The 19,942-nt window shown below is 42.6% G+C and overlaps 3 protein-coding genes and 1 pseudogene across 3 annotated transcripts in view; 2 read left to right on the top strand and 2 right to left on the bottom strand.

Moving 5' to 3' along the window:
- LOC115303918 (nascent polypeptide-associated complex subunit alpha, muscle-specific form-like) overlaps positions 1 to 1,487 on the top strand; it is a 7,257-nt gene extending 5,770 nt beyond the window's left edge. Inside the window, exon 2 of the mRNA XM_029953880.1 lies at positions 1,200 to 1,487. Within this exon, the coding sequence (XP_029809740.1) occupies positions 1,200 to 1,487 (288 nt within the window). The remainder of the gene's footprint in view (positions 1 to 1,199) is intronic.
- The window catches only part of LOC115303661 (nascent polypeptide-associated complex subunit alpha), an 11,778-nt gene extending 6,785 nt beyond the window's left edge, over positions 1 to 4,993 (top strand). Inside the window, exons 3-8 of the mRNA XM_029953504.1 lie at positions 2,606 to 2,691; positions 2,880 to 2,957; positions 3,209 to 3,355; positions 3,794 to 3,922; positions 4,549 to 4,671; positions 4,868 to 4,993. Coding sequence (XP_029809364.1) covers positions 2,606 to 2,691; positions 2,880 to 2,957; positions 3,209 to 3,355; positions 3,794 to 3,922; positions 4,549 to 4,671; positions 4,868 to 4,882 — 578 coding nt within the window. The 3' untranslated portion in view covers positions 4,883 to 4,993. The remainder of the gene's footprint in view (positions 1 to 2,605; positions 2,692 to 2,879; positions 2,958 to 3,208; positions 3,356 to 3,793; positions 3,923 to 4,548; positions 4,672 to 4,867) is intronic.
- A 10,288-nt stretch (positions 4,994 to 15,281) lies between these two features.
- LOC115305151 lies at positions 15,282 to 18,970 on the bottom strand (annotated as a pseudogene).
- LOC115305038 (active regulator of SIRT1-like) lies at positions 17,803 to 18,208 on the bottom strand. The gene has a single exon (XM_029955392.1). The coding sequence runs from the start codon at positions 18,205 to 18,207 to the stop codon at positions 17,818 to 17,820; it is 390 nt and encodes a 129-aa protein (XP_029811252.1). The 5' UTR covers position 18,208; the 3' UTR covers positions 17,803 to 17,817.
- Positions 18,971 to 19,942: the final 972 nt, after the last annotated feature.

Below are 19,942 nucleotides of genomic sequence, written 5' to 3' on the forward strand. Positions count from 1 at the left end.
CAGCTAGGACTCCTTCTCCTTCCTCCCCCAAAGCTGCCCAAGCTCCTAAAGGGACCCCAATCCCTCAAGCTGTGGCTCCTGCCTCTCCCAAAGAGTCCCAAGCAACTCCAGCCCCCAAAAGAGCCCCAGCTACCCCACCTTCCAAGGGGATCCCCAGTCCCCCGGCTGTGGCTGCTCCCTCCCCCAAAAAATCCCAAGCAACTCCAGTCCCCAAAAGAGCCCCAGCAACTTCGTCTCCCAAAGAGTCCCCCAATGCCCCAGCTGTGGCCCTTCCCTCCCACAAAGAGTCCTCAGCTACCCAACCTCCCAAAGGAGCCCCCACTCCCCCAACTGTGGCTCCTTCCTCCCCCAAAAGAGGACCAGCAATCCCATCCCCTAAAGAGATCCCCACTCCCCCAACAATGACCCCTCCCTCTCCCAAAGGGGCATCAGCTGTCCCATCTCTCAAAGGGACCCTTATTCCCTCAGCTGTGACTCCTTCCTCCCACAAAGAGTCTCCAGCTACCCCAGCCTCCAGAGGCACCTCAGCAACTCCATCCCCCAAAAGAGCCCCAGGAACCCCAGCTTCCAAAGGAACCTCAACAACTCCATCCCCCAAAAGACCATCAGCTACCCCATCCTCCAAAGGTGTCCCCACTCCCTCATCCGAGATTCCTCCCTCACCCAAAGAGGCCCCTATATCTCCAGTTTCAGTTACATGTCCTTTGGGGTCCATTACCCCTCAGGCATCTAAAGGCCTACCAATGACAAAAGGTCCCACAGCTCTCAAACCAGTACTTGTTGCCCCAGCTTCAGAAAGTGCACCAGTTGTCACAGCTCTCTCTGAGAAAGATCCACTGGCTGAGAAGAGTTCTGCTACTCCACTTCCTGTGTGCTCAGATCCCTCAGCCAAAAATACTAAAGGACCCCTTTCTACAATGGCTCCAGCTCCTTTACTGACAGTCTCTGCTCAGAAGGCCTCTTCTCCAAAGACTCCCAAAACCCTTCCTGTTTCTCCGTTAAAAGGCAAAGGTTCTTTTCATTCCCCAAAGAGCCCTTTGGCTCTTCCTTCTGAATCTACGACATCTACCCCTGTAGCAACAGTTTCCTCTGAGAAGGTCCTTCCTAACGCTGACTCAGCATCTGTCTCTCCAGCACCCACCCCTTCAGTCTCTCTGCCTCTTGCTCCCTCCCCAGTTCCCCCTCTGCTTCCTAAACAGCAATTTCTGCCGTCCTCACCTGGGCTGGTGCTGGACTCACCCTGTAAGCCCTCAGCCCCTGCTGATGAGGATGAGCTGCCGCCTCTGATTCCCCCGGAACCAATCTCAGGGGGAATGCCTTTCCAGTCGGTCCTCGTCAACATGCCCACCCCTAAACCTGCTGGAATCCTTGCCCCAATCCCCTCTGCCAAGCAACCTGTTCTGAAGAACAACAAGGGTATTTGCCTTGGTTTGCTGTGTGCATGGTGTGTCGCCCACACCCCTCCTGGGGCCACCCACCAATACTAACCCTAGGATGCGCCGCTTTCTCCAGTATATCTGCTTGTGTTTGGACATAGAATATAGAATGATACCATTTTAAATGCAAAAGCTCTAGGTATATGAAACAATCTTGGTTTTCATCACCTCAGATAGTCAGTTTTGTATCATCTTGTCTAATGTCCAGGAGAGCCTGGATCTGCCATCTTTTTTACCTGAATGATCTGACATTGAAAACCAAGACCCATTAGACCCTTTAATTTGCTCTAATCTCTGCCACATGACTAACTTTGTCCCTGGGCCTGGGATTTGCTAAAATGTTGGGAAATATGGAACTATTTGAATTTCTTTTCACTTCTTAGATTTAGTAATGACCAGTGCCCACGGGACTCCCTGTCCAAGACCTTTTTCTAGCCTGAGAATGGTGCAGGTGTACGCTTTTTTCTCTCAGTAGTCTTTATTGATGCTTGGCCTTTGATTAAGGTAAACTTAAAATGCGTGAAATCTGTTTGGAAAATGAGAGAGGTCACAGGACAGAATCTAACAGGTGAGTGTTAGAACTATAGGTTGACAATCATTGAGAATCTTCAAGCTGTGTTGATTAGACCAAATTGCTAGGGTAAGTGGTTTAAAAAAAAAAAAAAGGTTAAATGTGTGTACACAACTGCTTCTGGCCTTCCCAACCCAGTATAAGAATAAGGGGGAAATGTCCTCTCTGAGGTGCCTCCACAATGTGATCTTACTGCTTTTTCACCTAAATGTATCTGGAGAAACTTTGTCTGCCAGAACCTCTTTGAGATGGTTGGGCAGTTGGGTAGAATTTGGAGGTTAGGTAGGTCATTGGTATTTGCCTGTTCCAGTAAGTAAAGGCCTTGAGAGAAAGGAAGCAGTTACAGTTTATAAACAAACTACTTGGCTGTAACTAGTAATTACCTCTCATTTCTGGGGCTGGGTCTTTAATGGATGTGTACACACTAGTTTGTGACTAAGTTGAAGGCTGTCAAGCTGACTTCACACAAGTCAGTTGGTTTACACTTAACTTTCTGAGGTCTAGCATAAGCCAGTGACCTCTAGTCCAGGCAGACTATGATGAGGTGCCTCCTCCTTATAATGTACTGTAAAATAGTAAAAGTTACTTGTCGTCTCAGGGTCTGGAACAGAATCCGACAGTGATGAATCAGTACCAGAGCTTGAGGAACAGGATTCCACACAAGCAACCACCCAACAAGCCCAGGTCAGTATTCTCTTATTCACTGGTCAAAATACTTGTGCCAAGGAAGCATTGGAAAATGAGAGTTGATCAGAGAAGCTGACTTAAGTTTTTAGAGAAGTGTACCTTCATCGAGGGGAAACCTCCTGGGTATTTTGGTATCTAGGCTTCATTTACATTCCAGTTTACTCATAGCTGTTTTATTTTCTCAGCTGGCAGCAGCAGCTGAAATCGATGAAGAACCAGTCAGTAAAGCAAAACAGAGCCGAAGTGAAAAGAAGGCACGGAAGGTGAGATTTTAAGTTATAAATAAGGATTAACGGTTCTGATGAAACAACTTTAGAGAGGGGAAACTGTACTGGTAGTTATCATATTTAAAGTGACAAATTACTGTGGTAGAAAGCCCAAGAATCCTGAAAGCCAATTCTGTATTATATAAACTTAGCCTAGGAAAAGGATTTGCTCTGGATGTAGTTATTAATGTGTTCTTCCTGAAGCTGCTTCTAAAGAAATTAAAAATCTGATGTTTTCTATTTATTAGGCTATGTCCAAACTAGGTCTTCGACAGGTTACAGGGGTTACAAGAGTCACTATCCGGAAATCTAAGAATATCCTCTTTGTCATCACAAAACCAGATGTCTACAAAAGCCCAGCTTCAGATACCTACATAGTTTTTGGGGAAGCCAAGGTAAAGAAAGTTTTCTTGGATGCACTGTAGACCAGGGTTTCTGAACCTCAACACTAGTAATAGAGTTAGATAATTCTTTGGTGTGGAATTTGGGGCTGTAATTTTGGGTCAGATAATTCTTTGTTATAGAGGAGCTTTCCTGTGTGTTACAGATGTGTAGCAGCATTATATCCAGGTGTGGTGACCAAAAAAATCTCCAGGCATTTGACAGATGTTCCTGAGTGACAAAATCACCCCACAGTTGAGAACCACCGTTGTAGAGCTAAGCTACTACTCTTTCCACAGTGATGTATAATCCTAGTGAGGGCAAGCAATTTAAAACTATATAGTAAATTAACCTGAAGTGGTTTTAGAGTAAGATTTCAGAAAAGATATAAATGATTTATTTCATTTACTGTGGATCGATCTATTCATATAAATCTATTTTCTGCCCTTTAGATCGAGGATTTATCTCAGCAGGCACAATTAGCAGCTGCTGAGAAATTCAAAGTTCAAGGTGAAGCTGTTTCAAACATTCAAGAAAATACACAGACTCCAACTGTACAAGAAGAGAGTGAAGAGGAAGAGGTATATAGGAAAATCTTTTATACTTTTAATCACCACCAGATAAAGTATATTTGTATTGATGGGTGGCTTTTGTATTGCTTTAAGCTCTCGAACTCCATTGAGTTAGTTTCTGAGTTATATTAAGAACTAGATTTTGTGCAGGGCGCCTGGGTGGCTCAGTTGGTTAAGCATCCAACTTTGGCTCAGGTCATAATCTTGCAGTTTATGAGTTCGAGCCCCGCGTCAGGCTCTGTGCTGACAGCTCAGAGCCTGGAGCCTGCTTTAGGTTCTGTCTCCCTTTCTGCCCCTCCCTTGCTTGTGCTTTCTCTGTCTCAAAGAATAAACAAAATGAAAAATTTTTTAAAAAGAGATCGATTCAGCACAGTTGAATGGCTCAGGCAGTTAAGTGTCTGACTTTTGATCTCAGCTCAGGTCATTATCTCACAGTTTGTGGGATGGAACCCCATGTCAACTTTCCCTCTCTTTCTGATCCTCCATCTCTCGTGTGCTCTCTCTCTCTCTCTGTCTCTCTCAAGATAAACATTTTTTTTTTTTAAGCTAGATTCAAGAGACTTCTAACTCCCAAAGAACTGCTAGGGTTGTTCTTGCCTTTATTGTTTTTGTTTTTGTTTCTCTCTCTCTCTCAGGTTGATGAAACAGGTGTGGAGGTCAAGGACATAGAACTGGTCATGTCACAAGCAAATGTGTCAAGAGCAAAGGCAGTTCGAGCCCTGAAGAACAACAGTAATGATATTGTAAATGCTATTATGGTAAGTGTCCAGGCCTTTATCCTTTATTCCTTGACTCTCTCTGCCCTGACCAATTATGGGTAACTTTATTTTCTGTGGCTTAATATCAGTCAGTTAGGATACTTCACGACAAAATCTGTTCTGAATTATCTCATATTTTAATGGCCTGAATTCTTAATCTGCCTATAACTACTTCTAATGATCTTTTCTATTACAGGAATTGACAATGTAACCATCTGAAAACGAGGACCCTTTTTTGGTGTTTCAAAAGAATAACTGCAGCTTGGTTTGAAATTTGTACTGTTTCTATCATTAATAAAGTTATGGCTTCTTGTTGGATGAACTCAGTGGGTGCTTGGTATCTCCCCCATTCTCCTCTCCCCCAAAAAAGGAAAGCTCTAGAAATGAGAACACGTGAATTACTCTTCAAGAGTAATTACTCTCTTGAAGACTTCAACTTCAGTTGAAAAGATTTAGTGCTACAGATTCCGCACTTAAAAACTCAGATCTCAGTCTTTTTCATCTCTTGTAAGAAGATATTATGCTTGGCTGTTAGAGCTTTCTTGTCTTCAGAGAATAGAGCTTATATATAAAGTTACTCTTTTCCATTTTCTTTCCTTTTGTTTACTGTTAGTAAATCCTGATTATTTAATAATCATCAGCCCTGGCCTACAGTCTTTCTAAATATATATGTTACCTCTTGACCTGTAAGAGCTTGGTAGAAGGTGCATAATGGATGTGGATGAAAAGGTTGCACTTTGTAGAAAACGAAAAGGAAAGGTAACTCATGAAGAGAGTTTTTGACTTCTATACAGTGCAAACACTGCTTCTAAACAACACAGAAATTTTAGTGTACAAATAAACTATGATTGGGGTAGCCATAATTATGCCAGGACAATAAGTAAAAACCAGGCAAATTGATACATAACGATTAGCCAGTGTGTGATAAATATTCATAATTCCAGGGGCACCTTGGTGGCTCAGTTGGTTATTAAGTGTCCAGTTTTTTATTTTTGTTCAGGTCATGATCTCATAGTTTGTTAGTTTGAGCCCACCTCAGGTTCTGCATTGCCATTGTGGAGCCTGTTTGGGATTCTGTCTCTCTGCCCCTCCTGCTCATGTCCACACTCGGCATGCACTCTCTCTCAAAAATAAACATTTAAAAGTATGTATACATATACATAACTCCATAGGAGTTCTATGAAGAGTAAAGTTTCTGAGTTGAGGTTGTTAGGAAGTGGTTCTGGGAAAAGCAGAGAACTAAAATTTGGAAATAGGAAGACTACAAGTAAATGAAGAGGCAAGTATTCTAAAACAAGTGATAATACACCTAGAAGGAATGTTAGAATGGGAATAAATCAGTTGAACCTGGAGGGCCTGGAGACTAAAGTTTAGATTTGGGGGCGGGGGGTAATGTTTATTTTTGAGAGAGACCTAATGCAGGGCTTGTTAAGATTCCCAAGCCAAACTCAGGTGCCCAATCAACTGGGGCATCCAAATGCTCCCAAAGTTTAGACACTTTTAAGTTTATTTGTATATATTTTGCAAGCAAGTAGGAGAGGGGCAGAGAAAGAGGGAGGCCAAATCCCAGACAGGCTCTGTGCTGTCAGTGCAGAGCCCAATATGGGGCTTGAACTCCTGAACCATTAGATCATGACCTGACGCTAAGTCATGAGTCAATGCTTAACTGACTGAGCCACTTAAACACACCTAGACATTTCTGGTCTTGAATTCAGCTTTTTTTTTTAAGTTATACTTAAGTAATATCTATACCTAGTGTGGGACTTGAACTCAACCCTGAGATCAAATGTAGTATGTTCCTCCCAACTGAGCTAGCCAGGCATCCCTGGAATTTGGTCGTCTTGATTCCTGTGAGACTAGGTATTTTTGATACATGTGAATCAAAGCTAAAGACCACAGATAAAATGACTTCCCTAAAGACAACGGAAGAGCAGGGCCTTTTCATTGTGGCAGGCTGTATAGAAAGCCTGGTTTGGGGGCGCCTGGGTGGCTCAGTCGGTTAAGCCTCTGACTTCGGCTCAGGTCGTGATCTCACGTTTGTGGGTTCGAGCCCCACATCAGGCTCTGTGCTGACAGCTAGGAGCCTGGAGCCTGCTTCCGATTCTGGTCTCCCTCTCTCTCTGCCCCTCCCCACTCATGTTCTATCTCTATCTAAAAAATAAATAAAAAACATTTATTAAAAAAAAAAACAAACCTGGTTGGCTCAGTCGGGTAAGCCTCCGACCAGCTCAGGTCATGATCTCACCTTTGAGGGTTCGAGCCCCACATCAGGCTCTGTGCTGACAGCAAGGAGCCTGGAGCCTGCTTCCGATTCTGTGTCTCCCTCTCTCTCTCTCTGCCCCTCCCCTGCTCATGCTCTGTCTCTGTCTCAAAAACAAATAAAACATTAAAAAAAAAAGTAGACTATCCTGGAGAAGCACAAATTGACATCTGGCTGGAAATAGAATAGTTCATTTGCTGAACAAGTCGCATGAAACTAATGATAGGTGCCTTGGCTGCCAAATCTAAGCCCAGTAATTTTTTTTTTATTTTTTAATTTTTTTAGTGTTAATTTTTGAGGGAGAGAGCATATACAAAAATTAACTACAAATGGATCAAAGACTGAAATGTTAAGACCCAGAACCATAAAGCTAAGAAGAAAACAGGAGAAAAGCTTCCTTCTATTGATTGGCAGCAATTTATAGGATACCAAAAGCACAGGTAACAAATAGGGGGGAAAAAGTAGGGGAACTTGGCTGACTCAGTAGAGCATATGACTCGACCTCAGGGTGGTGAGTTCAAGCCCCATGTTGGGCATACAGATTACTTAAAAAAGATTGTATTTCACCAAAATTTAAAATTTCTTGGCAACAAAGGACATAAATCAATAAAAAAGGCAAACCACAAGATCGTGAGAAAATATTTGTAAATGACCTGATAAGGGGTTACTATCCAGAATATATAAAGAACTACAGGATTAAGAAAATGGGCAAAGGACTTGAACAAGTATTTTCCCAAAGGAATTACAAATGGGCCATAGCACATGAAAAGATACTGAACATGACTAATCATAGGGAAATAACAAGTGAGAACAGCACCTCACACAGTGTTGATAAGGATGTGACAAAATTGGAACCCCTGTACACTGTTAATGGGAAAGTAAAATGGTATAGCTGCTATGGAAAATAGTATGGTAGTTCTCAAAAGATTAAGAATAGAATTACCATGTGATCTAGCAATTCCACTTGTGGGTGTATACTCTAATTGAAATCGACCTTACAGACATTTGTATATTCATAAAGCATTCACAATAGACAAAAGGTGGAAGCAATCTAAGTGACCACCTTAGGTCACAGTATATACATGCAATGGAATAGTATTCCGCCGTAAAAGGAAGGAAATTATGGCACATGCTACAACATGGATGAACCTTGCAGATGTTAAGTTCTTTGAAATAAGCCATTCACAAAAAGGAATATTAATATATGGCTAACATTTATATAAGATACCTAGATTAGTCAAATTCATAAAAACAAAATAGGATGTTTGCAAGGGGAGAGAGAATTATTGTTTGTTTACATTTTTTTTTGAGAGAGAGAGAGAAAGAGCATGAGCAGGAGAGGGGCAGAGACCGAGGGAGACACAATCTGAGGCAGTCTCCAGGCCCTGAGCTTCAGCACAGAGCCCCATGAGGGGCTCAAACTCATGGACCACGAGATCATAACCTGAGCTGAAGTCAGATGCTCAGCCAACTGAGCCACCCAGGCACCCCAAGATTTACTGTTTAATGAGTACAGAATTTCAGTTAGGGAAGATAAAGTCCTGGAGATGGGTGGTGAGGGTTACACAACAATGCAAATATTCTTAATCCCACTGAACTATACGCTTAAAAAGTAGTTTATGATGGTAACCATTTATTTGTTGTTTTTTTAATATCTTTTATTCTTAAGTAATCTCTACACACAACATGGGGCTAGAACTCACAACCCCAAGATCAAGAGTCACATGCTCTACTGACTAAGCCAGCCAGCCACCCCTATGTGATATAAGTGTATTTTAAAAAATTATTTTAAGGAGGGGTGCCTGGCTGGCTCAGTCAGTTAAGCTTCCGACTCCTGATTTCAGCAAAGATCATGAACTGCACAGTTCACGAGATAGAGCCCCACATCAGGCTCTGTGCTGACAGCACAGAACCTGCTTGGAATTCTCTCCCTCTCTCTCTTCCTCCCTCCCTCACTTGATCTGTCTCTCAAACACTCTCAAAATTTTTTTATTTTTAAATTTTTTTTTAATTTTTGAGACCGAGCACGAGTGGGGGAGGGGCAAAGAGAGAGGGAGACACAGAATCCGAAACAGACTCTAGGCTCTGAGCTATCAGCACAGAACCCAATGTGGGGCTTGAACCCACCAACCATGAGATCATGACCTCAGCCAAAGTCAGACACCTAACCGACTGAGCCACCCAGGCACCCCAACATTTCTTTTTTTATTTATATCCAAGTTAGTTAGCATATAGTGCAACAATGATTTCAGAAGTAGATTCCTTAATCCCTTACCCATTTAGTCCATCCCCCTCCCACAACCCCTCCAGTAACCCTCTGTTTGTTCTCCATATTCAAGAGTTTCTTATGTTTAGTCTACCTCCCTGTTTTTATATTGTTTTTGCTTCTCTTTCCTTATATTCATGTTTTGTATCTTAAAGTCTTCATATGAGTGAAGTCATATGATATTTGTCTTTCTCTAATTCCACTTAGCATAACACCCCATCCACTCTACTTTCCATCCACTCAGTTGCAAATGGCAAGATTTCATTCTTTTTGATTGCCGAGTAATACTCCATTGTATATATATACCATATCTTCTTCATTCATCTATTGATGGACATTTCGGCTCTTTCCATACTTTGGTTATTCTTGATAGTTCTGTTATAAACATTGGGGTGCATGTGCCCATTCGAAACATGATACCAGTATCCCTTGGATAAATTCCTAGTAGTACAATTGTTGGGTCATAGGGTAACTCTATTTTTAACTTTTTGAAGAACCTCCAGACTGTTTTCCAGAGTGGTTGCACCAGTTTGCATTCCCACCAGCAGTGCAAAAGAAATCCTCTTTCTCTGCATCCTTGCCAACATTTGTTGTTGCCTGAGTTGTTAATGTTAGCCATTCTGACAGGTGTGAGGTGGTATCTCATTGTGGTTTTAATTTGTATTTCCATGATGGTGAGTGATGTTGAGCATTTTTTCATGTGTTGGTTGGCCCTCTGGAGCCTCTGGTTGGAGAAGTGTCTATTCATGTCTTTTGCCCATTTTTTCACAGGATTATTTGTTTTTTGGGTGTTGAGTTTGATAAGTTCTTTATAGATTTTGTAAGTAACCCTTTATCTGGTATGTCATTTGCAAATGTCTTCTCCCATTCTGTTGGTTGCCTTTTAGTTTTGTTGATCATTTCCTTCACTGTGCAGAAGCTTTTTATTTTGATGGGGTCCCAGTTCATTTTTGCTGTTTCCCTTGCCTCCAGAGACATGTTGAGTAAGAAGTTCCTGCGACCAAGGTCAAAGAGGTTTTTGCCTGCTTTCTCCTAGAGGATTTTGATGACTTCCTGTCTTACATTTAGGTCTTTCATCCATTTTGAGTTTATTTTTGTGTATGGTGTAAGAAAGTAGTCCGGGTTCATTTTCCTATGTCGCTGTCCAGTTTTCCGAGCACCACTTGCTGAAGAGACTGTCTTTATTCCATTGAATATTCTTTCCAGCTTTGTCAAAGATCAGTTGGCCATACTATTCTGTTCCATTGATCTGAGTGTCTGTTTTTGTGCCATAAATATTTTTTTAAATTATTTTAAGGAAAGAAAAGAAAAGAAACCTCAGTGTAAACCTCATCCTGTCATAAGATCCGTTTTTCATAGCCATTCCCTACCGTATTTACTTTCTAAATATTTTCTGTTCGTCCCCCTATCACTTCATTCCTAATGCCATTGCCTTACCTGAGAACTACCTAAGCAGGCAATTGCTATAGTTTCCTAATGGTTCTTCTACTCTCTGCTAATAATCCCTCTCCACTTGCCTCCATACAATGGGTACATTCTAAAATCCTCTTCACTTAAAACCCTGTTGAGTAAAGCAGCAAGTTTCAAACTTTAGGCATGAAATCTTTTGTTTGAAATAAGTCTCTTTTGGGGTGCCTGGGTGGCTCAGTTGGTTAAGCACCAACTTCAGCTCAGGTCATGATCTCACAGTTCATGAGTTTAAGCCCTGCATATGGCTTTGTGCTGATAGCTTAGAACCTAGAGCCTGCTTCAGATCCTTTGTGTCCCTCTCTTTCTGCTTATGCTCTGTCTGTCTGTTTGTCTCTCTCTCTCCCCCCCTCCCTCTCTCTTAAAAGTAAAAAAATAAACATTAAAAAAATTTTTTTAGTAAGTCTCTTTTGTGAAAAGTTTATTTATCTACTTTGAGACAAAGAAGGAGAGAGAGAGAATCCCAAGCAGGCTCCACATTGTCAGCGTAGAGCTCAATGTGGGCCTCTGCTTCATAACCCATGAAATTATGAGCTGAGCCAAATCCAGATTCAGACGCTTAACCTACTGAGCCACCCGGGCATCCCTGTTCAATGTAACTCTTAATTAAAATTCTAACAAACTCTGGTTGAAGAAACTACATCTGGAGACTTGCCTACTCAGCCTTACATATCCCTCTTATTATAGAATAGAGTTCAAAGGGGTACCTAGGTGGCTCAGTCAAGTTAAGCAGCCAACTCTTGATTTCAATTCAGGTCATGATCTCGTGGTTCATGAGTTTGAGCCCCACACTGAGCTCTGCACTGACAGTATGGAGACTGCTTGGGATTCTCTCTCTCTCCCTCTCTCTGACCCTCCCCAACTTGTGTGTACATGCATGCTCTCACTCTCTCTCTCTCTCTCAAAATAAATGAATGAACTTTAAAAAAAAAAAGAGTAGAGTTTGAAAGCAAACAGGAATCAGTATTCATTCAATAAATTCCTCAATTCTTACTATTTGCTAAGCAGTGAGAATCCAACAGACAATAAGACACAATATCTGTCCTTGCAGATATTATAGGCTAATGAGAAAGGCAAATATGACATTTTAAATTCCTTAGCTTGGTCTCCATATATGTCTCTACACAACTATTTTTTTTTAATGTTTATTTATTTTTGAGAGAGAGAGAGACACAGTGTGAGTGCAGAGGGTCAGAGAGAGAGGGAGACACAGAATCAGAAGCAGGCTTCAGGCTCTGAGCTGTCAGCAGAGAGCCCAATGCGGGGCTTGAACCCACAAACTGTGAGATCATGACCAGAGCTGAAGTCGGCCACTTAACCAACTGAGCCACCCAGGCGCCCCATCTCTACACAACTCTGAACCTATTAATTTAAGGGGTATTTATCCAGCATTGGAATAGGCTTTAATTATTGTTTTATTATTGTTGGAGTAGTAAAAGAGACAAATAACTTTTCACTCATTTTTTCTCTCAAGGGGTAGGATATTTCATCATAGTTGTTGATTTCATTTTGGAGTTTCATGTATAACTGTGTTTTGAGAACTTTAGTTGAAGTATAATGAATTATAATACTATAATTGTTGATATAGTAATAAATCAAGTTGCCATAAGACGTGTGGCTTATTCTCTCTCTGCCCTCCCCCTCTCATGCTCTGTCTCTCTCTGTATCAAAAATAAATTTAAAAAAAACATTAAAAAAATGTTTATAAAAAAACGTGTAGCTTATCATTAAGGAGGGATTTAGACTCTTAATCTTTCACTTAAAAGATTAATGCTTTATAGGTTCTCAATGATACTACATATGGATGCAGACTATTTTTCAAAATATTTTAATGGAACTAATGCAAGAACAATTGAGAACAGTTGGTATAAAACTGTGATATGACATAGATTTCTGAGCATTGTCCATAGTCCTGGTCATGTAGATATGAGGGTTGTTTGATTTAATCATCCGAGAATGAGATCTGTTTTCAGACCTAGGGAAGGAATGGTTCATAACTATAAGACATCTTCAGATGAAATTAGTATTCAGAATGCTATTTTTTTTTGAAAGAGTGCAAGCAGGGGAGGGACAGAGAGAGGGAGAGAGAATCTCTCATAATCTCGTAATCTCTTGTAAAACTTAAAAAACCTAATTCAGGGGCGCCTGGGTGGCTCAGTCGGTTAAGCCTCCGATTTCGGCTCAGGTCAGATCTCATGTTCGTGGGTTCGAGCCCCGCATCAGGCTCTGTGCTGACAGCTAGCTCAGAGCCTGGAGCCTGCTTCCAGTTCTGTGTCTCCCCTCTCTGCTCCTCCCCCTCTCATGCTCTGTCTCTCTCTGTATCAAAAATAAATAAAACATTTAAAAAAAAAAAACCTAATTCACATTTATAGAACACTACACATAACTGCACCAGAATACATACTCTTTTTAGATACATATAGAATTTACCAAGATCAATTCTAGACCATAATAGAAGTCTTAGTAAATTCATAAAGATTCTAGTCATACAATGATGTCCTAGGGCCACAATGGAACTAAATTAGAAACCAATAGCAGAGGGGCACCTGGGTGGCTCAGTCAGTTAAACATCCAACTCTTAATTTCAGAGCAGGTCATGATCTCTTGGTTCCTGTATCAGGCTCTTCACTGACAGCACGGGCCTGCTAGGGATTCTCTGTCTCCCTCTCTCTTTACCCCTTCCCCACTCACTTGCTGTCTCAAAAATAAATAAAGATTAAAAAAGAAAGAAAGAAACCAATAGCAGAAAGATATCTAGAAAACCCCCCACTATTTTATTAAAAAATTGTTTTAATGTTTATTTATTTTTGAGAGAGAGACAGAGTGTGAGCAGGGGAGGGGCAAAGAGAGAAGGATATACAGAATCTGAAGTAGGCTCCAGACTCTGAGCTGTCAGTATAGAGCCCAACAGCGGGCTCAAACCCACAAACCAGGAGATCATGACTTGAGCCAAAGTCAGATGCTCAACTGACTGAGCCACCCAGACAACCCCCTAGTATTTTAAACTAAATAAAACAATTCTAAATAACCCACAAGTCAAAGAAGAAATTGAAGGAAAATTTTAAAATATTTGAAATGAATGAAAATATTATTTGTGGAATTCAGTAAAGCAGTGCTTTTTGGGAGATTTGTTCTAAACCTACTAATTACACAGCATTTGAAAGAAACAAGCTATTGATTTATATAGCAACACAAATGAGTCTCAATTACTAGCAGTGAAAGGAGCCAGTTAAAAAAGTATATCTTGTATAATTACAGTTCCAATTTTTAAACATTCTGGTAAATGCAAACATATCTCTAGTGACAAAATAGATCAGTGGTTCCCTGTGCCAAAGTTTGGGGTGGAGAAAGAAGAGGGATTACAAAGGTGCATTAAGGAAGTTTTTTCTAGGGTGATTGATATATGTATTTTTTATTTTGGTGATGGTGTATGGGTGTATAAATATGCTAAAACCTCAAGTTGTACACTTAAATTATGGGCCTTTTATTGTTAGTTATACCTCAATAAAGTACTTAAAAATTTTTTTAATTTTTTTTATTTAAAAATTTTTTTAGGGGCGCCTGGGTGGCTCAGTCGGTTATGCCTCCGACCTCAGCTCAAGTCAGATCTCACGTTCATGGGTTCGAGCCCCACATCAGGCTCTGTGCTGGCAGCTAGCTCAGAGCCTGGAGCCTGCTTCCAGTTCTGTGTCTCCTTCTCTCTCTGCCACTCCCCCTCTCATGCTCTGTCTCTCTCTGTATCAAAAAACAAATAAAACATTAAAAAAAATTTTTTTAATGTTTTATTTATTTTTGAGACAGAGACAGCATGAGTGGGAAAGGGGCAGAGAGAGAGAGAGAGAGAATCTGAAACAGGCTCTGAGCTGTCAGCACAGAGCCTGCTGCAGGGCTCAAACCCATAAACTGTGAGATCATGACCTGAGCTTAACCAACTGAGCCACCCAGGCACCCCTGTTATTATTTTTTTGAGAGAGAGCATGAGCAGGAGAGAGGGACAGAGGGAGAGAGAATCCCAAGCAGGATCTGCACCCAGTGCAAAGCCCAAGGCAGGATCAATCCCATGACACCTAACAGACTGTGCCACAGATTGTTTTTTGGGTTTTTTTTAAACATTGCTCCCTTATGATGGAAATTTTCCACTGGGCAGTTAGGCACAGAAAGCAATAAACTTAGCCAAACTGTTTTTAAAAATTTTTTTTATTTTTTATCCTGGTTATGTTAAAATAGTTCTTTATGTTCTATATATATGTAATTTTATGTACTTGCAAAAATATCAAGTTACTGTTTTTCAGTGCACACAGATTTCTTGAATAACCACCTTGTAAAAATAGTCTTAAACATTTTTCTGCATGTTTTATTATTCAACCCTATTTCATAGAAATCTATTCAAAGCAACCAGTAAAACTCTTTTTATTAGGTGCATAATTATAGTGGAATGTCACATAATTTATTCACCTAATTCTACTCATGACATTCACATTGTTTCAGGTTTTTGCCATCATGAACAATGCTACAATAAACATATTTATTTAGTTCCTGTAAGCTTTCTTGTTAACTTCTAAGTATTTTATGTGTTTGGTACTACTGGGAATGGAACCTATTTGGGTTGCCACATGCCTATCCCTAAAATAGAGAAAAGGTATTGATTTCTGTATGGTTCCCTTTATGAAGGGTTGACTCTGAGAGAGGAGAAATGGGGAGTAACGGGGCTGGGCATCATGATTTTTTCATAACCTATATTATAGAATTAAGTGGCCCTTTTTTTTTTTAATGTTTTATTTATTTTTGAGAGATCACAAGTAAGAGAAGGGCAGAGAGAAAGAGAGGGAGACACAGAATCAGAAGGAGGCTCCAGGCTCTGAGCTGTCAGCACAGAGCCTGATGTGGGGCTCGAACTCACAAGCTATAAGATCATGACCTGAGCCAAAGTCAGACGCTTAACTGACTGGGCCACCCAGGCGCCCCTTAAGTTATTCTTTAAAACACGTGCATGTGTAATTTTTATAAAAATCAAATACTAACAAATGGTAATGGGGCATCCCTATTAGTTTCTGATTTTATCTGAAATGCTGTAGTGTTTTACCATTTAGGATAATACTGGTTATTTGTTTAGATATATAGCTTTGATTATTTTAAGTTGTTTCCTGGAATTCTTACTTAAACTTATTGTTATTTATCATTTTATCATTTATATTATGGTGCATAAATGCTGACTTTTATCAAAGGGTTTTCAGCACTTATTAATGTCATGATCCTAATATGATCACAATAAATTATAGTGATTTATTTTCTCAATATTAAGCTACCCCTGCATTCCAAAAAATAGTCTTCACTAAATTGTAGAGTATTACTCTTTTGTATATTGATGAATTCTCTTTGCTAATATGTTATTTAGAAGAACTTCCTCTCTGCTTAGGAATTCTTTCTCTCTCTTTTTATTGGTTAAATAATGAATACGATTACCAACAGTGTTGATTACAAATAAGAGAAAAGTGCTAGGGGTAATGAATTTTCTAAATGGGGAACCAGAATCTGGGCCCAGGGGTCCAGCTACCAGGGCAGGGCAGCTCAGCTCTGTAGTAAGTAATGGAGTTGGGCGCAAGGGGTCAAGGCTGTTCCTCCTTAACAAAATCAGCTTCTTCCTTGCCGCCAGCATCTCATAGAAGGGGTCTATGCTGGAGGCTGCCTGGATGGACGTGACCCACTTGTCCTTCTCTGCCTGCATGGGGGTGGAGGGCCAAGGCCAAGTACACTCCCCTGCCACCTGCCTCCATTTTGCAGACTTCATTGAGCTGCCCCATGTTCTTAGAGACGCAAAGCTCAAAGCAGTTTGGTTTCTGAGGCTCATGCACTTCTTGAATGTTCAGATTCTCCACAGGGATGATTCTTCCCAGCTCCTTATCGGTCATATTCCCAAAATAGTAGAGGCAGTTGTGGTGACAAACCAGCACCAATTCCACGCCTTCACCTGACCTCTCAGCTTAAGGAGGTAGCCCTCGGGGCACCGGGGTGGCTCAGTCGGTTAAGCCTCAGGTCAGATCGGCTCAGGTCAGATCTCACGTTCGTGGGTTCGAGCCCCATGTCAGGCTCTGTGCTGACAGCTAGCTCAGAGCCTGGAGCCTGCTTCCATGTCTGTGTCTCCTTCTCTCTCTCTGCCCCTCCCCCTCTCATGCTCTGTCTCTCTCTGTATTAAAAATAAATAAAACATTAAAAAATTTTTTTACCTTTTTTGACAATTTATTTTATTTTTTTATTTTTTTTAATTTTTTAAATGTTTTATTTATTTTTAATACAGAGAGAGACAGAGCATGAGAGGGGGAGGGGCAGAGAGAAAAGGAGACACAGAACTGGAAGCAGGCTCCAGGCTCTGAGCTAGCTGTCAGCACAGAGCCTGACACGGGGCTCGAACCCACGAATGTGATATCTGACCTGAGCCGAAGCCGGAGGCCTAACCAACTGAGCCACCCAGGCGCCCCCAACAATTTATTTTAGAGAAAGAGAGAGTGTGTGTGTATAGGGGAGAGGGGTAAGGGGAGGAAGAATCTTAAGCACAATGTGGGGCTCGATACCAGGACCCTGGGATCATGACCTGAGGCAAGATCAAGAGTCTGAAGTTCAAGTGACTGAGCCACCCCTGCACCCCGGACTGGAGGGCTTGTGACCCGGAGCTCTGAGAACCATGGGTGATGGGGAAAGGCCCCCTTGGTGACAGAGGAGACAGGAGACACCCCATGAGGCAGGCCAGCAGCACACCCGGCTCTTGGGCCCACGTTTATTAGAGCCCAGGAGACTGCCCAGCAGCCCCTCTTCTACCCAGAGACGTGTGGCCCCGAGGGCCTAGTGACTGGCCCCTCTGAGCAAACAGCCCAGGGGCCCTGCTCGGGCCAGAACAAAGCAAACAGTCACACGTGTTCTGGTGGGTAGATGGCCTCTCCCTGCAGAAGTCAGCTGTGCTGCGCATCCTCCCCAGGCTTCCCGCTCCCGCCCCTTTCTAGCCACCTTGCCTTGGCTCAAGCCCCCAGGCATCCTTACGCCACGCCGGCAGCTTGGCAGGGTCCTGGGGCCAGCAGAGGCTGTGAGGTCAGAGGAGGAGACGGGCTGAGTGCCTTTCCCACTGCGTCCTCCTGGGAGCCTAGCTGCCGAAGTATTCCTGCTAGAACTTCTGGAAGTCTTCCTCGGTGAACACGGTGCCCTCCGCCGCCTTCTTCTTCGTCTTGGCCACGGGCCGGTCACACGCCTTGCGGCCCCGGTTCTGGCACACAATCTTCTGGGTGACCGACTCGGCCACTGGACTTCTTGCACTGGTCATAAACTTGAGGTTTACTCCGAGGCAGCCTCGGCACTGTCGCTTCTGCAACTCGGCAAGCGCCGACTTGGGCACCTTTCCCTTGGCCGAGTTCCGCAGTTTCTGGGCTTGGGTAGCCTTAGCTTTCCAGGTCCGCTTCACCTGAGCCCTGCTCGGCTTGGCCTGGCCGGGCGCGGCCTGGGGGGCCTCTGGCGCTCCCAGCAGCTCCAGGCCCCGCCGCAGCAGGGCCGCCGACATGGCCGCAACTAAAAAATTTTTTTTTAAAAAAAGGAGGTAGCCCTCCTGGTCCAGGTTGAAGAAGGTATGGGTTAGACCACTCCCATCATCCTCAGAAATACTGAAGGGCTCATTTCAGATGCTGTCATAGAGGTTCCTGAGCAGATCCTCAAGCAGGTCCCACCCTTGTTGATGCCTTGGTTCATGGCTCCAAAGTGCTACAGGCGAGGCTTGTTCTAGATGTTGGGATGTTCAGCATGATCAGGTAAAGAATAGCACCTCACATGTTTTTATAGATTAAAAAACCCTGGGATTGCACAGGCAGTATTGCTGGGCGAAGTCTTCCATCATCTGGTCAATCTTCTGGACCTAGCCCAGGAGACAGAAAGCTCCATAGAAATTGCCTGAGGGCTTGCACCAGATTGAGGTCTGGGAACTCATACAGATCCACAAAGGCATGGAGCAGTGTCAAGTTCAGCCCTTCCATCTTCCAGAGGTAGACCCCATGACTGTCTCATTCAGGCCCTTGCCCTTGTACAGCATACCAGCATGTTTTGGAGAAGTTCCTTCTCCACCAAGAACTAAATGCCCTTCTGGGGTCCATTTTGAAGTTCTTCCTGACCACTGCTGTCTTTTGGTTCTGTTACAAGGTTTTAGCTACCCTCTTTGGCCTCCAGACCCTCCACCTTGCTGTGGCTTCACTAAGCTCCCATAGGCACTGGATCTCCACCAGCAGCTCCAGCTTCTGCTGCCAGAAGTTCTCCAGCTGCATATGCTCCTCTAAAGTCAGGTCTTGAGAGTTCACAGGCACTAGGCACCGTCCTCCATAGCAGCTAAGAAGGCCTGTGGATCTGGCCTGGATCCACTTTGGCCAGCAGGCTCGGGTGAGCCCTCTCAAATTCCCCAGGAGCCACTGCCTCCTTCTTTGTACCAGTCTTCCACACTGAAATCTCTTCCTTAGCCTCTCAATCACCCTGAAGTGAAATCAGTCGCTAATTTTCTCTTAAAAAAAAAAATGGGCATCTGGGTGGCTCAGTTGGTTAAGTGTCCTACTTCATCTCAGGTCATTATCTCACAGTTCATGAGTTTGAGCCCCACATGGGGCTCTGTGCTGACAGCGTAAACCCTGGAGCCTGCTTTGGATTCTATGTCTCCCTCTCTCTCTGCCCCTCCCCTGCTCACGCTCCATCTCTCTCTTTCTCAAAAATAAATATTAAAAAAAAATTTTTTTTCAGTACAAAAAATGAGAATCCATTTCTCAAAAAGAACCCTTAAATTTACCTACTTCAATCACCGTTTCTCTTCTTCACCCTCTGTCTTTGGAAACAAAGTTGATGCTTTTCCTGTTTTTTTGTTTGTTTGCTTTTTAGTGTAAGAACACGAGTCTGAACCTGGTAGACGCCATGACAGGCTTTAAGTTTCCCCTCTAAACTAGGTCTAAAGGTCAGTCTCTCCAGAACTATTAGGCGGTTACACATTGCCCAAGGCAAGAGGGACCACCCTTGTAATACCCTTAACATTCCTAAGGGCAGGCCTAGATCAGTTATTGACTAAGGCTAGTTACACCCTACGTGAGGGTCCTGGGTCCTGGGCCTACTCTGTGATTGGTTAACACTCTAAATGTTGTAATTGGATAAACCTGCTGTCAATAATATTGTATAATAATAATTGGATCACTGTACCTATGTCACAATTTCCTGTAACTCCCCCTTCCCAAACTCATAAAAGTCCTACCCCACCTTTGTTCGGGGCTCTC

Source organism: Suricata suricatta, chromosome 10, assembly GCF_006229205.1.
Source record: "Suricata suricatta isolate VVHF042 chromosome 10, meerkat_22Aug2017_6uvM2_HiC, whole genome shotgun sequence".
Lineage (NCBI taxonomy): Eukaryota > Metazoa > Chordata > Mammalia > Carnivora > Herpestidae > Suricata > Suricata suricatta.

What these genes read in the sequence shown, in the direction of transcription:
- LOC115305038 (XM_029955392.1), bottom strand. Translation starts at nt 18,207, where the DNA reads ATGTCGGCGGCCCTGCTGCGGCGGGGCCTGGAGCTGCTGGGAGCGCCA.